The sequence below is a fragment of the Gigantopelta aegis genome, chromosome 3, assembly GCF_016097555.1.
Source record: "Gigantopelta aegis isolate Gae_Host chromosome 3, Gae_host_genome, whole genome shotgun sequence".
In the NCBI taxonomy this organism is placed as follows: domain Eukaryota; kingdom Metazoa; phylum Mollusca; class Gastropoda; order Neomphalida; family Peltospiridae; genus Gigantopelta; species Gigantopelta aegis.
Window position 1 is genome coordinate 51213168 of NC_054701.1, and position 24813 is coordinate 51237980.

General features: G+C 35.1%; 1 protein-coding gene across 1 annotated transcript; it reads left to right on the forward strand.

Moving 5' to 3' along the window:
• Positions 1-787: 787 nt before the first annotated feature.
• Positions 788-22259, forward strand: LOC121368202 (RING finger protein 215-like). The gene is made up of 10 exons (XM_041492834.1): positions 788-1094; positions 4052-4198; positions 4698-4769; positions 5709-5794; positions 7684-7738; positions 8233-8349; positions 9275-9394; positions 14224-14346; positions 20066-20168; positions 20768-22259. Exons 1-10 carry the CDS (start codon positions 807-809, stop codon positions 20794-20796), a joined length of 1140 nt encoding a protein of 379 aa, XP_041348768.1. The 5' UTR covers positions 788-806; the 3' UTR covers positions 20797-22259.
• The last annotated feature ends 2554 nt before the right edge of the window (positions 22260-24813 follow it).

The window sequence follows — 24813 nt, forward strand, 5'->3', positions numbered from 1 at the left end:
CCCCCCTACTTTTCAGATATTTCGCTTTATATTTGCTTTATAATAGTGTAAAAGTGTGTAAATATAAAAGTGTGCCCCCCCCCCCCCCCCCCCCACACACACACTCACACTTTTTGACACCTTCATATGCCACTGAGTATGACGATTAGGGCCTCCACGAGTCCAAAATATTGGACTCGAGTACTCAAAGGTCAAACTCGACTCGAACCCGAGTACCCGGCACTTACAGTTGATGATTACGAGACTAAGGAATAAAGTAAAATAGTATTAGGCTATGCATTATAATTCCAGCGCTGAACATGGATGCCAAATCATTTTAGAAACTGTTGATACGTTCAGTGTTATGACGGACAGACGGCCAAATTAAAACGAGAAACTAACGCATGATCATATAATTATTGTGTAATTTATATCGATTATTATTTAAGCTAAAATTATCCTGTGAACGGAATCGAGTCTTGCTAGTATCGGCCCGTGCTCGAGTACTCGTGGAGATCCCAATGACGATAAGCGGATCACGGTGGTTTTAGCTATAAACTAGCTAGTGGATGTGGAAACTTTTTGGCGTGCCCCTATCCAACTGAGGTTCGGGCACGCCCGCCCCGGATTTGGCCTCTGACTTCGCCAGTGAGCAACCCCGGGGCGGGAAGAACTAGCTAGTACAAATTCCCATAAAAATCACTAACACTTATAAATAAACACCATGCCCTGAGAATTTCCGTGAGCTGTCTCGATATTGGTTAACGTTAATGCCGCTTTCAACTTGTGTCTGTATAATCGACTAAAACCGACATGTAAACAGCAAGATGGGTCATTTGACCTGTGTTTTCCTGTACATATTATTATTATTTGTTAAACAGCCACGCAAAAAAGGGATATGCGGAATTATCACACTATATTTTCTTGTCTTAGCCCCAGTGGCTGCTTCATCTGATAGAATTGCTGGTGTCGAGTTTCGTGAAGCGGACAAATTTGGTAGTGTGCATTCGAAGCGACAGCATCTGCAAACAGATGTGTCAAGTTTGACAGCTCATGCAAAAGGCTGGCTGGCCGGAGTTGGTAGCGCTAAACATGCCGAAGGGAAGATACATTGGGTAACGATGCACTTCTGTTCTCAGCTATGCTTAAGACATGCTCACATATATCGCAAGTGTCGAAAACAGATTGAAAAGTTGTTTTGAAAATAAATTTTGAACAGCCCCACGTAAACGGTAAAGAGAAGGCAACTCGCGTACCGTAAATAATGTAATTAAACGGATTAAGGTTGATTCGGGTTATTGTCACTTGTGTATCAAAAATAAGCATGACAGGCCTATTATATTATGTTCACCATATCAAAAACAAACGAAACATAACAATAATAGCTTTAACAGCCCCTTGAACTCGAGTAAAGAGACAACACCCATCCGTAATGACTGAAAAATAATGATGAAAATTAGAATGATAATTATGAGGATAATACTTAGCCAATGTATGTAAAGTTGATGTAAAAGTTAATAAATTATTATATAAAATAAATTTACAATACATGTATCCTTGAATGTTCACTATTCATTATGCTAAGTGTATACTGGGCAGCAAAAAGTACTTGCCCACTCGTCAAATGCGAGTAAACATTCTGATGATGAGTTAAAAAATGCAACTACCAGTCCGAATGTCTTTCTGTCTTTTTGATTTCGTTTGTCACGTGATATTGATCACTTTTCAAGTGTTCTTAATTTAATGTTTTGTCAATATATCTATAATATATACATGTGTATATATATATATATACTCAACAACGAAAGTTTAGCCAATATCTTTTATGACGCCTAAATTTGCCAAGGTTGAATAAACTTAAAAGAAAACCAGGTCCTCCTGTTGTGTTAAGGCAGAGTTTGATGAGTTTGTGTTGTTTGTAAATGGTAAACATTTCAGATGTGAATACTAATTAACAAAAATAAGTTAGTTTATAAATGTTACGCCATTTCTTTTAACATTAGCTAAACTTTTGTTGTTGAGTATATATATGTATATTAGAAATTTTGTCGGGCTAATAAATTTTAGTTGGTTCTGGTCCAGTAGACTAGTTAAATATTTTCCATTTCTGTACCGCTGTGTATATGCTATTATTATTACTCGACAGACAACAATAACATATTCTATTGTATTTTATTGTTATTTAAAAAAAAATGTTTTTGATATAGCAATAATGTCACTGAACAAGAGTATAGAAAAGTTATGAAACAAAACTTGCAAATTGAAATTATTCTTCCATAAATTTCCTACAGTGAATGTTATATGCTTTCCTGTCTGTGGGAAAGTGCATATAAAAGATCTCTTGCTGCATTAGAAAAAATGTAGCGGGTTCCCTCTCATGATTACCAAATGTTTGACATCCAATAGCCGATAATTAATTAATCAATGTGCTCTAGTGGTGTTATTAAACAAAAGAAACTTTAATTTTAATTTACATAGGATCATCAAACCTTGGTTGCAAGTACAACTTGGGATGGTGGTATGTGCGCATCATAAGTAGGTCACTGTGACCTAATTTTCATGTATTACTGCACATTAAAGCAAATCCTTATTCGGGTCATATCTTCATTCTTTACCAATTTATCTAGGATCATCAAACCTTGCATGCAATTAGAACTGTTGTCCATTCCACAGGGATCACATTTTTTTCATACTATGTAATTTACTACAAGTTATTGATTTCCGAGCCGATTGATTTGTAAATTGCACACACAAATTGTATTTCTGTGTTATTTCCAAAATACTTTTACTTTTCTTCTTACGTCAAACCAAACTGAAATTATTTAAAAAAACCCCCACATTTTAATAGAATGATGGGACGGACTATAGGTCACCACAACCTACTTTTGTCTGGTGTATCATGTATCTCACTGGTATACTCTTGTAACTTCCAATATGGGTGGACTAAGAAATTTTAAATATTTTTTGCTTGAAATGCCAAAATTTGGAATTGTCGAGAGTCACATTTGGAGTGATCAGCGAAACAATCCATAGCTTCAGGGAACAGAAAACATTTTGCCAGCACTAACAATAAGAAATGCACTACAAACTTTGGCTTTTTCCGTTACCTTCACACAGACAGACTTGCTGAAATAGTGGACATCTACTGTGCATCCCAGCAGCAAGCTAGTGTGCCAAGTTAGCGCATATTCTACGATGCTGGTTATATGCTGACAGTACACATAGTACTATGAGTAGCATTTACTAATAAAGAGCCCAATTACAATATATTGGTTTTAACGTTTCCCCATAAAAATTTACCTCAGCTGAATTCAGCACTTTTTACTCAATGATGTTCTACAGAGTTGTACTTTCGTATAAACAGGACATGCTAAACGAATGTGATCCTGAATTAGAAACACCCAATAATGTAATACATTTTTAAAACAAAATGAATATTGTTCCTTTGTACAAATTCATTTCACTTGTGTATATTCATGGACATGACACCCCCCCCCCCCCCCCCCCCCCCCCCCCCCCCCCCCCCCCAACCCCCCACCCTGCACATGTGATGAGGAACAAGAGTAGAGCTGGGCAGTATTGAAATTTCAGGTCCGGTATTGGTATTTTTGGGGGTGATCTAGCTCGGTATCGGTACAGTATTTGGTATTGATACAATATTGATACCGATATTGAGTAGTATTTATGGTATATTCTGCTTTAAATACATGCCTGAGTTAAGTCTAACCTGCTAATTTCATCTAAATAAAATTAAATTCTGAACACAAGGCCCTCATCTCTTTCTTGTTCTCAGCTATTTTGTGTTCATCAGGTATATATTTGTTAGTGCTTACTAAATGGCAGGGAAAAAAAATTCAGTACCAAAATGACTATATTTTGATATTTGCTTGGTATGGTAAATCGGACGGTATACCACCCAGCTCTAAATAAGAGGTGATATCTCCCCATAAACGGTGAGATCTGGTAAGAATATTATTGAGGCATCCTTGATTCCTTATTGATCAGCAATATAATGGAGAGCACCCATTCAATTGACTGTGTTTTGTTGAGTTTGTTTTCCATTGTTCAACAGATGGCCTCAGACTGTGGTCATGATGATCAGAAGGGTTTCGCACGGCTGCCGAAGGACTGGGTTGGAGTTCTTTATTTTGCCGAGGATCTCAGTGGAGATCTCACAGATAACGGGACTTCGGCTGACTGTCCACAAGTCATAGACAGAGTGAGTCCATTACTGTTAGCCATTTAAAAATAATCGTATTAAAAAAATTACATATAATTCAGTGGTGTATTTAACATTTTAAAAATATGATTGTTATCTGAGTACCACATGATTTTATTTCTAAAATTGGACTTGTCACCCATGGTATTTTTAATTTGGTAATTTTAGTATCATTTTACAAAACAAATGGGACTTTTTAGTTTCATTTCAAAAACAATACTATATACATGTACATTTTGATATTTCTATTTTGCATTGTGAATTGTTATTGGGAGGAAAAGGGTATTTGTCAAGCAAGTGTTACATATTTAAAAATTTGTCTAATAATAAAAAAAGGAATTCTATACATTTATATTGAAAATTCTTTACTCCAAAATTGTGAATATGTAAATAAATGGTGCCGATTATCAGTGTAGAAATATATTTATTACCTATATATTTAAGGATAATTATATGTACATGCATGTGTGTGTCTGCTTTATATTCTCTTTTTGTTTAGGTGAAGAATGCCATTATGTTTGGGGCATCTGCATTAATTATTCTTACTTTGAACCCAAGAATTTTTAAAGAGGTAATTATATAGAAGCAGAGTAAATTAAAAGTATTCACTATAGGGGCCAGTCAACAATTAAATGATGTAAAATTGAGCATTGTGTAATTCCTTGCATCTTTCTAAACATTTAATAATATTAAGACCCATTTGGGAGAGAGCTATGGGGGAACTGGACTTTTTAAATTAAATACACACTGAAATATTAAATCTCGTTTACACAACAAATTCTTTATTATATAAATATTGGTAAAAAATAGTTTCCTGTAATCAAACAAGCTTTTACATTTAATATTTTAGCTACAATACAATTAACTATATAATGAAACAGAGATTATGAGTTCAAAGTTTGACATTTAATATTTTAGCTACAATACAATTAACTATATAATGAAACAGAGATTATGAGTTCAAAGTTTGACATTTAATATTTTAGCTACAATACAATTAACTATATAATGAAACAGAGATTATGAGTTCAAAGTTTTACATTTAATATTTTATCTACAATACAATTAACTATATAATGAAACCGAGATTATGAGTTCAAAGTTTTACATTTAATATTTTATCTACAATACAATTAACTATATAATGAAACCGAGATTATGAGTTCAAAGTTTTACTACAGTGAAACCCATCTAAACCAGACACCCTTGGGACCAGGACAAATATCCAGTTGTAAGAGTTATCCAGTTTAGAGGGGTTTCAATTCTGTACTGGGTTTAAAATGGGACTCTGAAAAAAATCTGGTTTTGAGGAAATTCCGGTTTACAGAGGGTCCTGTCTTGAGAGGTTTCACTGTATATTGGGATTTCAGGATTCCTTTAAAAAATAGAGAAAACAAATCTGTAGTGATTTAATTGTTCACACTATTTCGTATGGTCATAATTGATACATTGGGTGAACTTTTATCAGATGGTCATCTTGAGGGAAACCTTTTTTAACTTTATGTTCCAGCTTGATATTTCACAGTTGTTTGCCCAGCCCATTGTGATAATTACCGACTCTGGAAACGTCACTGCGCTACTGTCTATACTCATGAGGTAATCATATCAACTGCTATAGTCAACTGCATGATGATGGTACAAGATAGAAAAACAATTTTAAAAGTTTCTTTTGTTTAACGATACCACTGGAGCACATTGATTAATTAATCATCAGCTATTGGGTGTCAAACATTTGGTACTTCTGACTTGTAGTCATCAGAGGAAACCTGCAACATTTTTCCTTATGCAGTAAGGGATTTTTATATGCACTTTCCCACAGACAGGAAAGCATATACCATGGCCTTTGTCCATTTATGGTGCACTGGTTGGAACGAGAAAAAACACAGTCAACTGAATGGATCCACCGAGGTGGTTCGATCCTGTGACACAAGCACCTCAAGCGAGCACTCACGTGACTGAGGTAAATCGATCCTTCCCCCATTATATAAGATTCATTGTTATTATTTTAGACTTTCCTCTGTGGGAATTTAGTGCATATAAAAGATCCCTTGCACTATTAAAAAAAATGTAGCAGGTTTCCTCTGATGACTACTAAATATTTGACATCTAATAGCCGGTGCTTATTAAATCAATGTGCTCTAGTGGTGTCCTTAAACAAAACAAACTTTAACTTTAATTGTTAAAATAAGTAGTTTTTAAATTACTAATACAAACATTATATATATATATATATTAGAATAGATAATTATTTATTTATAGTTAGGTTGCCATGACTACATTGTAGTATACATATATATCTTTTCAACATGGCAAGATAACTGCAGGGATCTATGCAGTCGTGAAGATGCTTCATTAATTTTTCTGTTGTGCCAGTTCTGAGAAAGTGGTAGTCCTCCTATACCAGTAGGTGGTGCAGGGAGGTGTAGTGGTCCAGAATCCAGTTGTACAGTGGAACTATAAGTTCAAAGGGAGAGAGGGATGTGCCACATTAAAAACTAGCTGTTTATTCAACAAGCTTTTGTCTTTAGGGATCAGATACAATGTAGTCATGAAAGTATGGTTAGATAGGGAATAATGTTTGTGTAGGGTGGCCATGTTTAGTTAGAACTCCGTATAAAGGGAACCGAGTAGGTGTAATTTTGATTTATATATATATAGAATGTTGGGGATGCCAAATTGTGTTTTTCTCCTATAGTGGTAAACACTAATGATGCCATAACTACAACTACAACTGTTTGTGTGTACTACTTTTAATGTAAGTGTTTGCAGATTTTGTAAACATAATATTTCATCCTTAACATGCATTGTATTGGTGTTTGGAAAATTAGTGTGCATTTTTAGGTGAGACTTGTAATAAATGTCAGATAGTATATTATGTAATATTTAGGTGGGTTTTTTTTATGAGAGTTCTGTATTTTTTAAAATGGTTATGAATAAACAGAAAAACACAGCAAACAGATTTATATGTTTTTTTCAGGTTTAATTTTGAGATATACTTCACTAAATGTTTTCAAGTGAAAGTCAGTATAAACATTAATTTGTAATGTCAGTTTATCATTGTACATATCTGTCGAAATGGGACTGTTAGCTTGTGCTTAACAACAGAATGTCAGATTTGTCATACTAGTAACTTAAATTAATAACAATAGTACATGTATTAGCACAGAGACTGCAAAATAATTTTTTTGTTTTACCGGTAATCTGTTTTATATTAATTATGCTCATTGACGATATCAGGCTTACTATATACATGTAGAGTACATGTATGTGATTGTCATTTAATTCTTTACTCTAAAACTGTGCACTGGAAGTCCTAAATATTAGGGGCGTTGAATTAAAATACAAATACATTGGACATCTGTAGGTTAATTTTTGAAATGTGATTATCTATTTGTGGGGTTATATCTCTTTGTGGGATTTTTGTTTGGAGAATATTAATTTTATTTTAAAAAATAAAATTTTAAAATTTAATCTTTTATTTTCAGCAACATCAAATTGAAGGCTAAGGTGGTTGTAAACATAACACAACGGGAACTAGTGGTATGACCATGATTTTAAGAATATAACTGATTTAGGAGAAACAAATTCAAATATTTTCATAACAAAATGGAGTAAAACACATTTATTTTAAGATTACCAATTGAAAATGAACTGTTGGATTATGCGTGTTCATTGTAATAACTGATCAGAAATATAATTTTATATATTTATGGTATTATATAACTATAATATATAATAATGTATGTAATATTTAATTTATATTTAACATCATTGCATCATACATGTATGTGCAACTTCCAAACCATTGTCAAATGTATTTTATAAAATAGTACTAGTTAATGTGTAAAAATACAAACAAATTATCCCATATTTTCTCTAACCACTTCCTAGTTAATTATTACATATATTCAGAAGAATCATACTGGGAAAATGTCTTACGTGTGAAATTAACTTAATGCCATTTTCCCCATTTAAACATTGCACCTAACATGTGCCATGCATTGTTCATGTAACTATTATATATATTTTTACAGAAGTTTCCTACATTAACAATGTGGGCGACATGCGGTAGACCCAGTGGTCGAAGCACTTACAGCGAATTTGAAGGAATTGTTTGTCTGGGCAAAGATGAACAAAGCAAAGAGGGAAAGGTGAGGAGTCAACCATGCACATCCAATGACTACACAATCAACAAGATGCGTAAACACCTAAAACAGCATGTTTTAATAAAAATAAATGATTTGGTTTTTTTCTCTCTTAAATTTTTGTATTAAAATTATGGTGATACTAGTTTTTACCGAGGGATACCAGATTTCATAACCTGGTAGCCCGGCAGGCTACAACTGAAATTTTTTATCGTCAAGGCCTGTATGCATGCTTTTTCAGGAGCAACATAGCAACAGTGTTGAAAAGTGTCTGCCTAAGATGTGATCAGTATAATTATATACATTTGTTTTATTATTTTTCACATCATATACAAATGTACAATGTTTGACAACCATATGCAATATCTACTGAACATTCTTTTTCTTTCTATTTTGAAAGCATACTGGTTGACATACATGTACACCAGTTAAAATTTGTTCACTTTAAAATGATTAAGAGGAATGGAAAACATATTTTGGTATGAGCCAATCAAATTTCTCAGTATATGCAGACTAAATTATAATTTTTTTTTTTTTATGACCAAAGAAAAGAGTTCACAACTGCATAATACAAACACTGACTGCACATTAGTTTCTGATTTCCTCTGTTGGTGTTCAACAGTCAGGTGTGACATCCAATACATACATGTATATTATGTGTATATGTTTTTAAGTTTTCCACCAGAGAAATACTATAATAAATAATTTCTTAAACAGAAAGGAATAGGTAAAAAGTAATTTGTTAAAACTGATCCATTTAGAATGCGCATATCTACTTGTTACAGTTTACTCTTCAAAGTATATCCTAAAGTGGGTCAATAACGTTGATCTGAACTGGACACAGCACAGCACATTTCAGTCAGTGTGTGTGAGGTTTTCATGGTCTGCTGTAAAGGCTTGGGTTAATGTCACATTTGATCCTTCATTGCAGGCGGACCCTGGGTTATTCTGGAATTTCTTCTATACATGTGTTTGCTTGCTGATGATGCTGTTGGTTCTCAAGTCACACGGGAGGGAAGGCGAGTGGGACACAGCTGACCAGGAACTTGAGGTAGGCAGGTGCTGACATGTAGCTCTACCAGTCTTAATAGTGAGTTATAACAGCAGTCAGTTTATAGCCATTCCAGACCAGCCTATTCATCAGTGTTTGTATATTATGTACACATTTTTAATGCTTAAGCTCAAGGTTGCCGGTATGCAAAACGAAAATTTGGTATTCAAATTTTCATAAACAATAAATAAATAAATTTAAAAAAAAGAGAAAAAAGTTGAAAGTGTCATTGGCTTGTACACACCATCAGATATTTACAGAGTAAAAGCAGTGGCATCTCTGTTTGTGACATTTGTTTGTGCATGTACATGTATATACCGTACATGTACTATTAATATTATATTTATTCTCCATAATGAATATATATTTATTTTTTATGCAGTTGCTATTGTGCAAAAAAAAAAGACTGTTGCGAATTTCTTAAATATCTTGTTCCTTTTTTCTTGTAGGTATATTAAATGTAAGGCAAACATTTTGTTTGTATTTTACCTATAGGTAAATAATTCTTCAGTTTCAATCAGAGCCGTATTAGTGTACAGGACGACGAGGCCCAGACCTAAAGCGCCAAATTTTAGGGGGCAGAAAAATCTTCCCCTATAATTGTTTTCTCCACTTTTTATACACCCGTCTATGATGGGTCGTATTGTGGTATGGCGTTGTCCGTCCGTCCGTCTGTATGTCCATCTGTTAACTTTTTCTTGTCCGGACCATATCTTCTATACAGATGCATACCGAACCATCAAACCTCACATGTAGGAACAACTTGGAATGGTGGTGTGTCGCATACTATTACTAGATCACTGTGACCTACTTTTCATGGTCTACTGCACATAACAGTAAATCCTTGTCTGGATCATATCTTGCATATAGGACCATCAAACCTCACATGTAGGAACAACTTGGGATGGTGGTGTGTTACATAGAATTACTACATTTGTAGGTCACTGTGATACAAATAAATCAAATAATTTGTGTATATTCTGAACATCATATGGTTTTCCATCAAACTCCTGACGGGTGTATTATGTACCTCACCAGCTCACCAGCACTCTTGTTAAAAATTATTGATATTATTACTTTTTGTTTTTCTGTTTTGTTTTTTGTTTTTTGTTTTTTTTATTTTTTTTTACAAAATTCCAATTTTCCACATAGTAGAATCTACTCTTTATGCCAGATCCATGCATCTGTGCCCTCCCCCCCCCCCCCCCCTCTTATGTTTAGCCACATATCACTAAATGTTTCTGATAATTAAATTCAAATGTAGTATAATCTACTCTTCAAGCCTGATCCATCTTCCCTCCCATCTTCTCCGCTCATGTTCATCCACATATCCCTAAATTGTTCCACATAGTAGAATTTACACTTTATTCTATATGATATCAAGCCTGAGTACTCTGACCACAAGACAGCAAGACAGACATTTAGACTGTTATTTCACTCTGCTCATGGAGAGTGTTATAACTGTGCAAATGTCCATCTTACTTTCTTACGGTCAGAGAACTCGTGCTACACCCACCCCTACCATGGGCATCTGCAGTGGGGGGCGGGCAATGGATTTGTCAATTGAATTTTGTTTTTGACTAATATTTGTCAGTTAAAATATATGTTAGCTTTACAGGCAACAGAAAACAGGCATTTACCAACATTAACTTGTAGAAAGCAGGAAATTGCATTTTAGAACATCAAGTTTTCAAACTTTTCCTCACAAGCATGTCCCCATTTTGATTCCCCTCTAGAATTGACGAAAATGCGCTGCCAAAGGAAATAAAAAAGAAAGGAATGTTTTATTTTATGACACACTCAACACATTTTAAGTACTGTTATACATATGGTTGACGACACCGATAATGAGAGAGGAAACCCGCTGATACCAGATTAGCAACAAGGAATCTTCTATATGCCGTATCCAACAGAGAAGTAGGAGAAGGCCTAGTAAGTTGTGTAACTTGTGCCTAATCTATTTGTTCCTTAAAAAGCATTAAAATATGTTTCAATCAATCCAACAGACAGACAGCCTTTGTTACACCACTTGTGGAGCACTTACTTGAACGAGAAATAGCCCATTGGGCCCATGCACTGATGGGGATTGATCCTAGATCAGCTGTGCATCATGTGAGCGCTTTACCAATGGGCTACGTCTCGCCCCGTGCTACCAAATGAGTCAAAACTGCATTCATCTACATATTTATGCAAAGTCTTTCATAGTAATTAGACTGTTATTCACGATAGGCCTATTTGCAATGGTAACTGGAATAATTATTTGATTGGATTGTACACGTAAGTTGTTCATTGTAAGTAATTGTTAGTCCCCTACGGGTCCAACCGGAGAGGACTATAGGTTTCATTTCTGTCTGATCATCCGTCTGTCTGTGTATCCAACCGTCTGTGCCACATATGCTTTCCGGATGTTTTTTGCAGAAGGCTTTGAGATAGTGAGCTGAAATTTTGTATATAGTTTCATAGTGTACTGTAAAGCTTGACATTCATGACGATTTACCCATTTTTGACAGATTTATGTCCCTTGAACTTAGGAATATGTGAAAATGTGTTTTCCAGAATTTTTTCCAGAACACCTTTAGATATTAAGTTGAAAATCTGTGTATAGGTTTATCATGTACTGTTACAGATCAAGTTTAACTTTCATGGCGATTTACCCATTTTTAACGGAGTTATGGCCCTTGAACTTAGGAGATGTGAAAAAAAAATTCAGCATTTTTACAATGCATGGAAATATCGAGATGAAAACTTGTATATAGCTTTATCTTTTGTATATAGCTTTACAGATCAAGTAAGTTGAAGTTTCGTGGTGATTTAACCCCTTTTCAGAGTTATGGCCTTTGATAAGGAGATACGAAAAATTGTTGGGACCATGCAGTAGGGGACATGTATTGCTTTAGCAGTGCTCTCAAAATGCTTGTTTCATTTGATCATACAATTTGGTACATGCATGCTTTATTTATATATTCAGCATATACAGTTATATACAAATGTCATACACATCGTAAAAATGCATTTGCAAATTTAGTGCTGCATTTGTTAGTATTTGTAATAATAAATTTTACTTGTAGAATGCAGGAAAATGCATTTAAAAATATCTGGTTTTCAATTTTCCAGGGAGACTTATGTTCTCGAGGCCCCATAGAAAATGTCAATTGATCAGCCCCTCCCCAAATATCCCCTTACTTTCGCCATGCCTGCATATGTGTAACCATGCCTATGCTTTAATATTAAGTGACAACATATCTTGCCTTTACTGCTGAAATTTGGGCAATCATTAAAGCCCTGGAACAGATTAAGGATTCATGTGCATCCAAGTATATTATTTTACAGACTCACTTTCTTGTCTCCAAGCTCTACAGTACATGAAATTGGAGCATCCCTTAGTTGCGATGGTGATACGAAAGTGTGTCTTTTTATCAATTGCCAATAGAAATGTTATATTTTGTTGGGTACCCAGCCATGCAGTTGGCATTAAGGGTAACGAAAAGGCAGATGTTGCTGCCAAGTCTGCTTTGAACTTGCCCCGTGTCCATGTTGGTGTCTCCTACAGTGATTTTAAATTTCATATTAACCAATATATCTTTTCGACTTGGCAAGATGATTGGGACGGTGCGGTTGCGAATAAGCTTCATTCTGTCAAGGCAGTCCTGGGAGAGTGGCAGTCATCCTACAGGCGATGCAGGAGGGATGAAGTAGTCTTATGCCGTGCCCGCATCGGCCATACATATTTGATGCATTCATTTATTTTAAAGAAGAACCCTCCTCCTCAATGTGAACACTGTCAGTGTACACTGACTGTGCGCCACATTTTGGTGGAGTGTGATCATTTCAAGCCTACAAGAAATGATATATTTGGCAACAGAAATGTTTTGGAATCATTTAAATTCCATCCAATGTTAATTGTAAAGTTATTAAAACACTTTGACTTCTATACAAAGTTTTAACATATACTTAACTTGATTTTATATATTGTATGATACTTCCCCCCCACAGCTCCTTACACTGTGGTTTTACACAAATATATATAAATAATATTTCCATATACTTACCATTTGTGACACCCAATAGCCGATATGTATTTTTGTGCTGGGGTGTCGTTAAACAAACATTCATTCATTCATTACATATCTTGCTCCCATCTGGAACAATTCCTTAAGAGGCCCATGGTGGGGTGTTGGGGTTGCAAAAATAATAGTGGCCTAAGTAAATCAAATACTCAAATACGTTTGGTTACAGTATGTCAATTATATTTTCACAGTCAACGAGTTGCATAATCTTAACACTTTTACAATGTTACTGTACTACAATGACATACCAAATTAATGTATTTTAAATTAACTGATTTTTAGTGAGATAGCTAGGTTTTTTTTTTCAGTGTATATGTTTTGAAAAATACATAACCAACACATGAAGAGAATGACAGTTGGCATTAAATATTGAGCCCTGTACATGTACAAACATGTACTATGTGGCATTGCACAGTTGTTTTAGTTTTGTGCAAACATCACAATTCAGTTGAGTTTTTGTTTTCTACATGGACAATGTTTTAATTTTGAAGTAACCTGATGTTCCATCTGAGTTTAATTTTCAACACACAACAGTGGTAGTTTTGAAGTAGCCCGATGTTCTAGATAAGTTTAGTTTTCAACACAAAATAGTGTAGTTTTGAAGTACGTATACCCTAACATTCTGGCTGAGTTTAGTTTTCAACACAAAATAGTGTAGTTTTGAAGTAACCTAACATTCTGGCTGAGTTTAGTTTTCAACACAAAATAGTGTAGTTTTGAAGTGACTTGACGTTCTGGCTGAGTTTTGTGTTTCTCCTTCAGGCTTCCCTGCGTCAGCTAGCTCACCGAGCCTTGCGGATGATGGAGACGTGCAGGTACCATGCCCACGCTAACACTGGACACGATACCTGCGCCATCTGTCTCGAAAAGTTCTTCCTCAAACAGGTGATTTTCTAAATGCTTACTAAATATATATAATGATGTCCAAAAGAAACTATACCAAGAAAACTGATTTAATTTCCTTTATAATTTGGATAATCAAAATAAAATGGTGGTTAAATATCTTTCTGCTTTTATGGAATAAAATTGTGTTCCCGACATACCAAAACACCACTCTCGTGAATATACACATGTATATGTTTTAAACATGCAACATACATGTCTTTAGTTTTATCTCCAGTAGTCTCTCAGAATATTGGTATAGTTTCTTTTGGATGTCAGTACACATGTATATAGAATATGAGGCTACCATTGTTTTAATATTGCGGTTATCTGTCAAGGTTTAGGTAACAGTGTAACAGGCAAGCTTCAGTGAGCCTGTTACACTGTTATTGAATCAATTAAGCCAAATAAACACTTTTATCAACAAATACAAATGTAGTAACCCAGGGTTGAAAATTAGCAGTTGCTACGTTATTTCCTACAGGGATAACTATACAGTCTGAAAAACCCCACCCACAAAATGATGAATGACCCATTTTTAAAAATGATTCCTGGTATTAGTTTTCTAATTAACATGGAGTGCTATCTGTTGAGTACTAGACATTGGGAACACCTCGTAAGTGACATGTTCGTCAAATCAACTGAATAGTTAGGCCTAAAATACACCTGTGACTAAAGCTGTGTCTAAAGTCCAAACCAAAATGTTAACAACTACAATAAACTGCTCTCCTACCTTGATTTTTCATTAGATTTTAGCCATATTTTGTCCAGACAGAAATCTTGAAAAAACCATTACAATGACACAGATTCCACATACTAGATGATAACCATGTCACCTATATCGACTTCGCTGAGATCGTATAGGGCAAAAAGCATGTAATTTTGTGCCGGCTACCATTTTGACTTTTTATGGAATACTCTCTAAGAGAGGTGAAAGGATATGACTTAATCTAACAAAGTCAGAACATGTTACGATATAAAAGGAAACGTGATGATGTCATATTAAAACAAATTTAAATTTGTTTTGTTTAAAGATACCACAAGAGAACATTGATTTTATTTTAATTACTTTGGAGGCTTTCACCCCTCTTGAAGAGTATTCCATAAAAAAGCAAAATGGCAGACGGCAGAAAACTGTACACTGGTGGCACCTAAGTCTGCACACCTAAGCATTTGTGATATATTTTTAAATTAAAATCTTTCTTTAAAAATATCTGTTTCACCGCCACAGTACAACGGAACAATAAACGTGTTACCACTGAAAGTTATTTTAATTTTAATGTTTTTTAAACTCGAGTAATGAGCGCATTTTTAGTGGGACCTCCCTGTATTTTAATATACTGGCCTGCATGGTGGCACATAAGTCTGCACAGCAAACATTAAAACAACCACATCTGCCGCTAATATTTACAGAAATAGTAAACAAATAAGGGATCAGAGTTTTTTGTAAGTTCTAAACAACAAACACTCCTGTTATAGTATGTTTCAGAAAAAATTAGATTACATAAATGAGATAAATATAAATGGTGTCCCATGCTTCTTAGTTTGGACAACACAAAATGACAATATAAAAAAAAAGAAAAAAAGTCAAAACTTTTGATCATTATTCAACACACGTTGTCTGTTATTAACTGTAAATGAGCACAAATAGTGTTCGTTAGACATACAGGACAATCAGTGATAATTTTGAAACAGACTGTAGCTAAAATAGGCCATGCTGTAAGTGCTAACTTCAAAGTCTGTGTGCAGCAATTTTGCATTCTGTTACTCGGAGGGAAATTCAAAGTATGCTTGGATGTTTACGTTAACAGATAAAATAAAACATTCATTTCATTTATGGATTCATAAATTACAATAAGGTATGTATTGAAGTTTCTATGTCAACTTGTGTAAGTTGATATACAAGGTTGATCATTACAGCGTTGGAAAGACACGTATTGATAGGTGATACAAAAACACGTTGATCTAGGCTGACAAATGTATAGTTTTAGTGCATTAATTCAGGGTTAATTATTTTCAATCAAATTGTTATCTACCAGTTTTATACATATATTCACAATCAAGATGTGTTGTTTTAACAATGGTTTTATGAATTACCGTAAATTAACGTTGTTTGTTTGTTTACAAACATACCCCAACATTTGTTTCAAGACGTAATGTAACGTAATTAACATGCGCAGACTTTTGTGCCGCACAGACAAAGGGGACATGAGTGTATGTATTTTGGCCTATACGATCTCAGCAAAGTCGATACTGGTGATATCATTACAGTCTCATATGTGGAATCTGTGTCACTGTAATGGTTTTTTCACAACTTGTGTCTGGACAAAACTTTTGGGGAAATTTAATGGTAATTATAAAAGGTAGGAGAGTAATTTATCTTAGTTGTTAACAATTTGGTTCAGACTTTAGGTTTAGCTTTAGTGAGCATTCAGTGTTCGAGATTAATGGTATCCCGATATCGTGAGGATACCAGATTTTAATTTTGGATACCAGACTTCAAAAACCCAGTATCCCGCCAGGATACCATATAATGATGGGGTTTTTTAATCCTGAGTTTTTCGTTGAAACAATGAAAGTCGTCATTTACGGACGAAGTTAAGTAACAGTATTTTTGAGCTCGTACCCAAACCAATGCTACACCGTAACAATATTTCTCCTAACTCGTACCCAGTCTAATGCTACACTGGAGCAATAGCAGTGTAGTAAAAATACAGGGGAAAATATTGTTTTTGTTGGGATGTTTCCTTCCAATCTAAGTGTTCCTTAATTAGGCCTAGTAATTCCAAAGTCGATAAAAACACTGAAAAACAAGGTGCCATTATAAAATGTTTTCAACCAATACAGCCTTTTTAAAATTATTTATTAAAATTAAAATTGGCTTGCTTGATATTTGAATGTCAGGTAATCATATCCAAAAGTGGGATGCTAAATTCTTAGGTGGGATACCAGATTTTGAAATGTTAGTATCCAACTGGGATACTGATCAAACATGACCGGCCTTGGTGGCGTCGTGGTTAGGCCATCGGATCCCAGTCGAGGCATGGGATTTTTAATCCAGATACCGACTCCAAACCCTGAGTGAGTGCTCCACAAGGCTCAATGGGTAGGTGTAAACCACTTGCACCGACCAGTGATCCATAACTGGTTCAACAAAGGTCATGGTTTGTGCTATCCTGCCTGTGGGAAGCGCAAATAAAAGATCCCTTGCTGCCTGTCATAAAAGAGTAGCCTATGTGGCGACAGCGGGTTTCCTCTAAAAAACAGTGTCAGCTCAACTGGCAGTGGCGGCCCCTCCCCCTGCAGCACCAACGCCGATGGAGACAGCGCATGTTAAAGTGTTGTCAGCTCAAGCCAGCCCACCGGCATCTCCACGTGTTGTTGCGACAGCTGGTGCAGAGTGGGATGCCAAGAAGAGGAAAGTGTCGGTTCAGGACCCGTCTGACACCCAACCCACTACTTGGCAGATCACCTGTGACAAGCTTCCTGGATGGTACCGCAAGTGCTTCAAGGGGGAGTTTACTGCTACTTCCCATCTGCCAGGCCCCTATGTCACCAAGAGTTGGAGACCAACACCATCTGATCAGGAGTGGCACCAGTTCCAGTACGTTGAGAAGAGTCGCACCTTCCACTTGACGTCTGAGCAGAACGGGGTGTATCAGCAAGGACTGCTGAAATCAGACATGGATAATCCAATCGTCCATCGGATTATTAGGCTGATACTTCCGGAAGATTACCCAACCTTACTTCGGGGGAGAGTGCCACATCTTCCCAAAGTTCCTGGCTGATCACGCAATCATCTCGCCATGAGTTCTGCCAAACCTTTCCTAGGACAGGTATCCTCCTTTTTGGGGCTTAGTCGGACTTTAAGCTTTTTGACCGGGGTTTAAAATTTTATGTTTATTTTAATTTTTGTAAACAGTCCGACACACTTTACTTTGGTAGCCCATCTAAATTGCTCAAATCATCTTAAAACCTTTTTGGATGAGCAATCTAATTTATTTTTGGCTTTAATTTTTTTTGTCCAGACATGCATCAAATGCAGCTTTTTTGGACTTGGGTCCCTTGACCTAACTTCTAAATTTTATTCCAAATTCTGCCCACCTCAAACTTATCCCCCCCCCCCCCCCCCCGCCCCCTCCTCCTGGCCCGGACTTAGTCAGTGGTGAAAGTCAGAGATTAAGTCCATGACAGGTGTGCATGAAGCTCTAGTGGCATATATATGTATATGCATGTTAAAACGTTACCAGACCTGACCTAGTAGACCTACTTTTTTCACATTATTCAGTGTTATGTTACAAATGATTCACATTTAGCAGGCCTGTAGTGACTAGTGGTCGGAACCTTGTACCTCCACTTGAGGATGAAAATGTAGCCTTTGTTTTTTGTCCTAATTTATATAAATAGAGATACAAATCTGGTTTATGCCCCCCCCCCCCCCCTTCAAAGAGACTCTGCCCCCTCCCACTGGAGTTTGTGCCCCTCCAGATATGAGGCCTATATAATTAGCTTTATTATTCTGGGACAAAATGACCATTTGCCAAGTCTGTCTTATAGTTTTAGCTGGCACAACTTCAGCACATGCATGCACATAAAAATAACAATGGAATTTTCCATAACTTCATGGATTATTCCTTATAGGTATTTGGTCAGTTAATTGATTTTCATTATCTGTATTATTTTAAGATTTGCAAGAAATAAGAACAAATCAGGTCTAAAGGTAGTACTAAACTAAATAATAGCCAGTTGGGTCAAAGTTCGAGGTGCACCTAACTTTTCATAGAGTAGTTAATACCACAAGTCCTGTCATTAGTTACAAATGTGACAGCATTTGTTGTGATAACATGTTGGTTCATCTGGACAATAAATTTGTGTAATTTAATTTGAACTAGAGTCAGTGTACCAACTACGATTGTGTTTGAAACATGCGCAGGGTCCTACTAAAAATAGCATGACAAATTTATATGGAACTAGGGTATCATACCCGTTATTTCTGAAATGAGCAGCTTAACCCCAATTTTTTTTCAGATTTACTTTAAGGGTGAGGGGTGGTAGTATTAATATCTGTGGTGTATATGTTGGTTGATAGGTTGGAGTTTTAGCGAATATGTTACTATTGTTGCCTATGGGATTTGATTTGGTGGTATACATCCTATAGTCTTGACCTAAACAGTTACATAATGATGACATAGTAATACTGTGATTTGAAAGTATAGTAATAAGACAGATGCTTGCTTAATAAGGTGGTCTTTTGGTGAGGTTTCACCTTTCTTTCACTTTTTATTTTCACCTGAATTCCATCAATAATGCTCAAACACACAGTCCCAACCCCTGCAATTGCCGACAGCAATCGGCAGTGCCGTAAAGACTGTCGTGGAATTTTTCATTTTCCACAGCACCTTTTTTACTGTAATATACATGTACTCAATTTTTATTTCCAATGCATGTGTTTGGTCATAGACAATTTCTTAATTGCAGGAGTTGTAGTCTTAAGTACATGCACATGTACACCTCAGTTGGTACTGGGACAAGAACCAAGCTCCTACCAGTTCTAAACATACCTTCACAATAATTTATCACCAGTTATTGTTATTATGCTTCTATAGTCACATATATAATTCTCAAAAGATAACTCAATTATAGTGCATCATTTTAATTTCAATAATCATTAATTTTGTATGTTTAATTATCACAATTTATGATGCCTAGTGTGTGTTTGCAGAGGCTGCGAGTTCTGCCATGCCAGCACCAGTTCCACACCAGGTGTGTTGACAAGTGGCTCCTCAGCAACCGAACCTGTCCTCTGTGCAAGCTCAACATCATTGGTAAGACCAGCCCTTCTTTATGGTGCTGTTCTTAGAAACAAAAACAAAAATGAATTTAGCAAATAAAATTTCATAACGATTTTTGCAGAAATTAATTTGTCTTGATTGTAACTATGTTTGGCTACTTATATAATAATAATTAAACAATAGGCACTAATGTCCACATTAACAATATCACAATAGCGTTTAGCATGGAGTATACATCAAAACACTGAATAATCTACATGTACCTAATACATACGTCAGATTATACGGCATTCACTTATCACTTTTCTTACATGTTGTTGTCATAGTAATGTAAATAGCAGTTTAAACTGCAAAATTGCCCCCAAAAACTAGTTTAATTGTTTTTTTGTTTTTTTTCAAAACAAAGAAAAACAAGTTGTGGTATCCTGCATAGTATTTAATATGTTAAAACTTTCTTTAAAAAAATTATTTTAGTATTTATTTATATTAATTACTCAATGTTTTAATAACCAATGACCTCTTTGACCTTTAGTCAAAATGAAAGGTTCAGTGAATGTTTATACAAAGTTCTAAAGAAGGACATCACCTTTTAATTGACTTTCATCTTAACTGCATTGTTTGTTTGCTTACAGAACAACTACAAAAGGAAGAAAATATGTAAATACCAACCTGTGCCATATAGTTAGAGAAGCTGTGATGAAGAAGAGATTGACCTAAACATAAATACACAGAGGAAACCTTATCCATTGTAGATAAGCAGCCACGATAGGGAGCATCAAGCAGTACTGTGAAATACGGGTCGATATGTACTATGTTAGATGATAACCTTTTAAAGAGGGCATTGTAATACTAGAGGCTAGTTGAGCTGGTTGAGAAGGTAAAATGTACAGTCTACTCCACATAGAGCTGAAGATGCTTGTACAGTGTCACCATGCATTTCTCGTCCACTGATATCACCATGCATTTCTCGTCCACTAATATCACCATGCATTTCGTCCAATCTGGTATCTGTCTATAATGACCGTCCAACAATTATGTAATGTTTATGGGTAGACCAGGTGTCATGGGATGTATACAAAACATGGGAGGGGGTAAGGGGTGCGGCAGAAAAGTATTTTTCAAGAGTATGTTTTTAAAAGAGGTTTTTTTGGAGTGAGAGGGGTGTCTTTTTGTTTTAGTTTTTTTTTTAATCTGTAAGCAAAATGTAACTAGTTTTAGCTAGTTTAAATTGTTGTATTATAGATGATATACTTTTAATAATATAATATAATCTCACTCTCCCCTCCCCACCTCCCCCCCCCCCCATCAAACAAATTCACTAATAAAGGTCATATTATTTTGTAGTTGCACTGAAGTGGGTATTAAAAACAGCAGTCTTTTGTAATTTTGCAGGGTTGAGAGGTTTTAGCATTACAAAACTACTTCCGAGTGTGTGTGAAAAAATAGCATTATATAATTGTTGAATGGCTGCCATTTTTTTTTTTCTTCTGAACTAGGCTGTTCTCAAACTAACACTAAAACCAGGATTGTTCTGATAAAACAAAAAGAAGGAAAAACTGTATACAAACCTTTTGTGATATAGATGTAATTGTATCTTGTATTAGCTTAATGATGAAAACGTTGCATTTACTCCAATCATCAAAAAGTAGGAGCCTACAGTCAGTAGAGAAATATAGTCAAAACAAAAATGAACAAACCATAGTCCCAAAAATGCATGAAGAAAACGCAGATCTCTTTTAAAAGCTGTCAGTTGTGTGTTACTACTATTTTTGTTAATCTACTATTATTATTATTATTATTATTATTATTAACATCATTACAAGTAAACAGGGTATAGTATATTATGTTACAGGATTAGACAAATTTACTTTGCTGTGTAATAAAATGCAATAAGCAGGTGCCAGTCTAGACTGTTTAATATAGCATATACACATGTGTATTTATTCTAGACCTCACCCTTTTGAAAATGCCTTAGTTGTTATGTCAATGCCTTAGTTGTTATGTCAGTGCCTTAGTTGTTATGTTTTTGTTTTGTTCTGTTTATTTATTTCTGAGCCTAATTGTATTTGTGTATGATTTTAATAGACTTGAACCATGTTGCCTTATAAAAGCCCTTTCATTTAATTTGTTTTACTGGAGTGTTTGTTAGTGTTATGTCCAAATATTCAAATATTTGTGAGCTATTTTGCTATTCGAAATATTTTAATAAGATTTTCAAGTATTTGAATATCTGAGGGTTTTTTAGGTTGTATGGGGAAAATGACTAAATGAGATTTATTATGCAGTTTTTTTAATTCGAAGATCAGTCCTGTATGCTGCTTGCCACATGCATTCAGTCACGAATATTTGAAGCATGTCTTAGTTTCATAATAAATTATTAGTATGGGTGCCATAGTGGTGGCTAAGATTCATACAAAGTATTTTGATAATGGAAATGAGTTCATTACAGATCTAAACTAATCAGTATGTTGATTTCAATCCTATAAATTGAAACAAAAAACTCTGTGATCAATTCATACAACAGTGTTTATCGAATATTACAAATTCTTCTAGGTGCCAGTTTTATACATTATTCAAAGCAAAATTTTACTCCGAAACCTACTTGACGAGATTGTATCAAACTGAAATAGATACCACTAGAAACAAGTACATGTTTTAACATTCCTAAAGAGTGAAAGTTTGTTTTTGTTTAACGACACCACTAGAGCACACTGATTTATTAATCATTGGCTATTGGATGTCAAACATTTAGTAATTTGACATATAGGTTTTGAGAGGAAACCTGCTATATTTTTCCATTAGTAGCAAGGGATCTTTATATGCACCATCCCACAGACAGGATAGCACATACCACAGCTGTTGATATACCAGTCGTGGTGCACTGGCTGGAACAAAAAATAGCCCAAATGGCCCATCGACAGGGATTGATCCCAAACTGTTCATGCATCAAGCAAGCGCTTTACCACTGGGCTACGTCCAGCCCCATTCCTAAAGAAAACATGCTGTGTAAACTTTGTCATACTCACACATGTATTGCAGATCAATACCATTATTTATTCAATTGTCAAAATATAAATATTGAAAACAGAAGAAAATGTACGTTAAAAATATAGAACAAGCCTAATCATAAATGATAAAAGCGTGTTTAAAATGAAAGGTATAACGATTTTGTGTAATATACTATTATTGAAAAATCTTGTTTTATTAAAAAAACCCACCCAAAACACTAATGTATGAATTATGTTTCTCCTTTGCACTATTATTTATTTATTTAAATTACATACCCAGTGTTTTGGTTATGTATTGTAATGTGTCCGAGTGCGAATCTGTTCAGGTGGCTAAAAATTGTTAGCATTGTCAGAATGCTACATTTTCTGGCAAAAACACAAAACAACAACACCTCCCCAACCAAAAAAAAGAAAGAAAAAGTGGGGGAAAACAAAACAAAAACAGGTAAGAGGAAAATAAACTGATCTGGTGGTTTCCTGTATTAGTTCCAAGTGCATATTTAATTTAAAAAAAATTGTTTTAGTGTTTTTCATAATTTGATATTTATAATTCAGTAACATTAGACAAAAAATCAAAATGTAGAGCTAGTTTATCTACCAGTCACTACTGCATTATGATTTTTACTTGTTTTCTGTCGTAACTTTTATTTTTTTATTTTGGGGGGTGGGGGAGTGGCTGTTAAAAGTTCCTTAGGCACACACAATTCAAACTATTAAAAACGTCATTTATTTGTTCAGTCAGTATTCGAATATTCGCTTGTCATTTCCATCGAATATTCAAATATCATTTTAAGACCAAATGCCGAACACTGGTGTTTATGAGAAAATATCAACCATATTAGCTCACATGGTGGAAGGTATCATAATTATTTTATGCTTAGTGGGTCTAGCTACCACCATTTTGTTTCTTTTACATTTTTGAATAAAGTTATCTGGTTAAATTAAAACAAAAAAGTCTGGCGAAAATGTTTAATTTGACTTTTCAATGTATTATTGATTTTATATCATTCAATAATAATAATAATAATAATAAGATCACAGATTACCAGTTGGAAATAAAGGAAACTACAGAAAGTATAAAGTCTGCTTTATAATTTAATCTATACATAGAAATTCACAACGACGTGGGCATTTATACAAAGCTGTCTGATAAAATAGATGACTTCAGCTTTCCAATGTTAACCCTGTGTTAACCATGTATATGCCTTTTCGTCTATTTGGTGATAATCTTGTACATTTCAACTATGGATTTAATGCCTGTAGGTTGTGCTCATGACGGATGACGGGCAGGGTATGCTCATCTTCCGCAAACACATGATATCATTACTGGTTTACAGTGATTCATGAAGGCATGCCACCACAGCTGTATATATTCCATTGATCTCTGTCTTGTGCAGGTTTGGATTTTCCAAGCCAATCTTGGGAGTTGCAATCCTACAGAAGAGATGAACCATTATATTACTGATCTTCTAGGGGTGTGGCGGTCCTCTTAAAGATGAGCACCTAATAGTGGATCATGGAGGCAACCACGACTTCGCCTAAAATATCCTTTCGGCTTAGCCTTGTGCAGATATTCGATTTTGATCACGGGATACGGTTTTGTCATTCAGATTATTTTGTGGGTAGTTTTGTACCCTGTAAAATGGGTTGCTGGCAAAGGAATCTTTTTT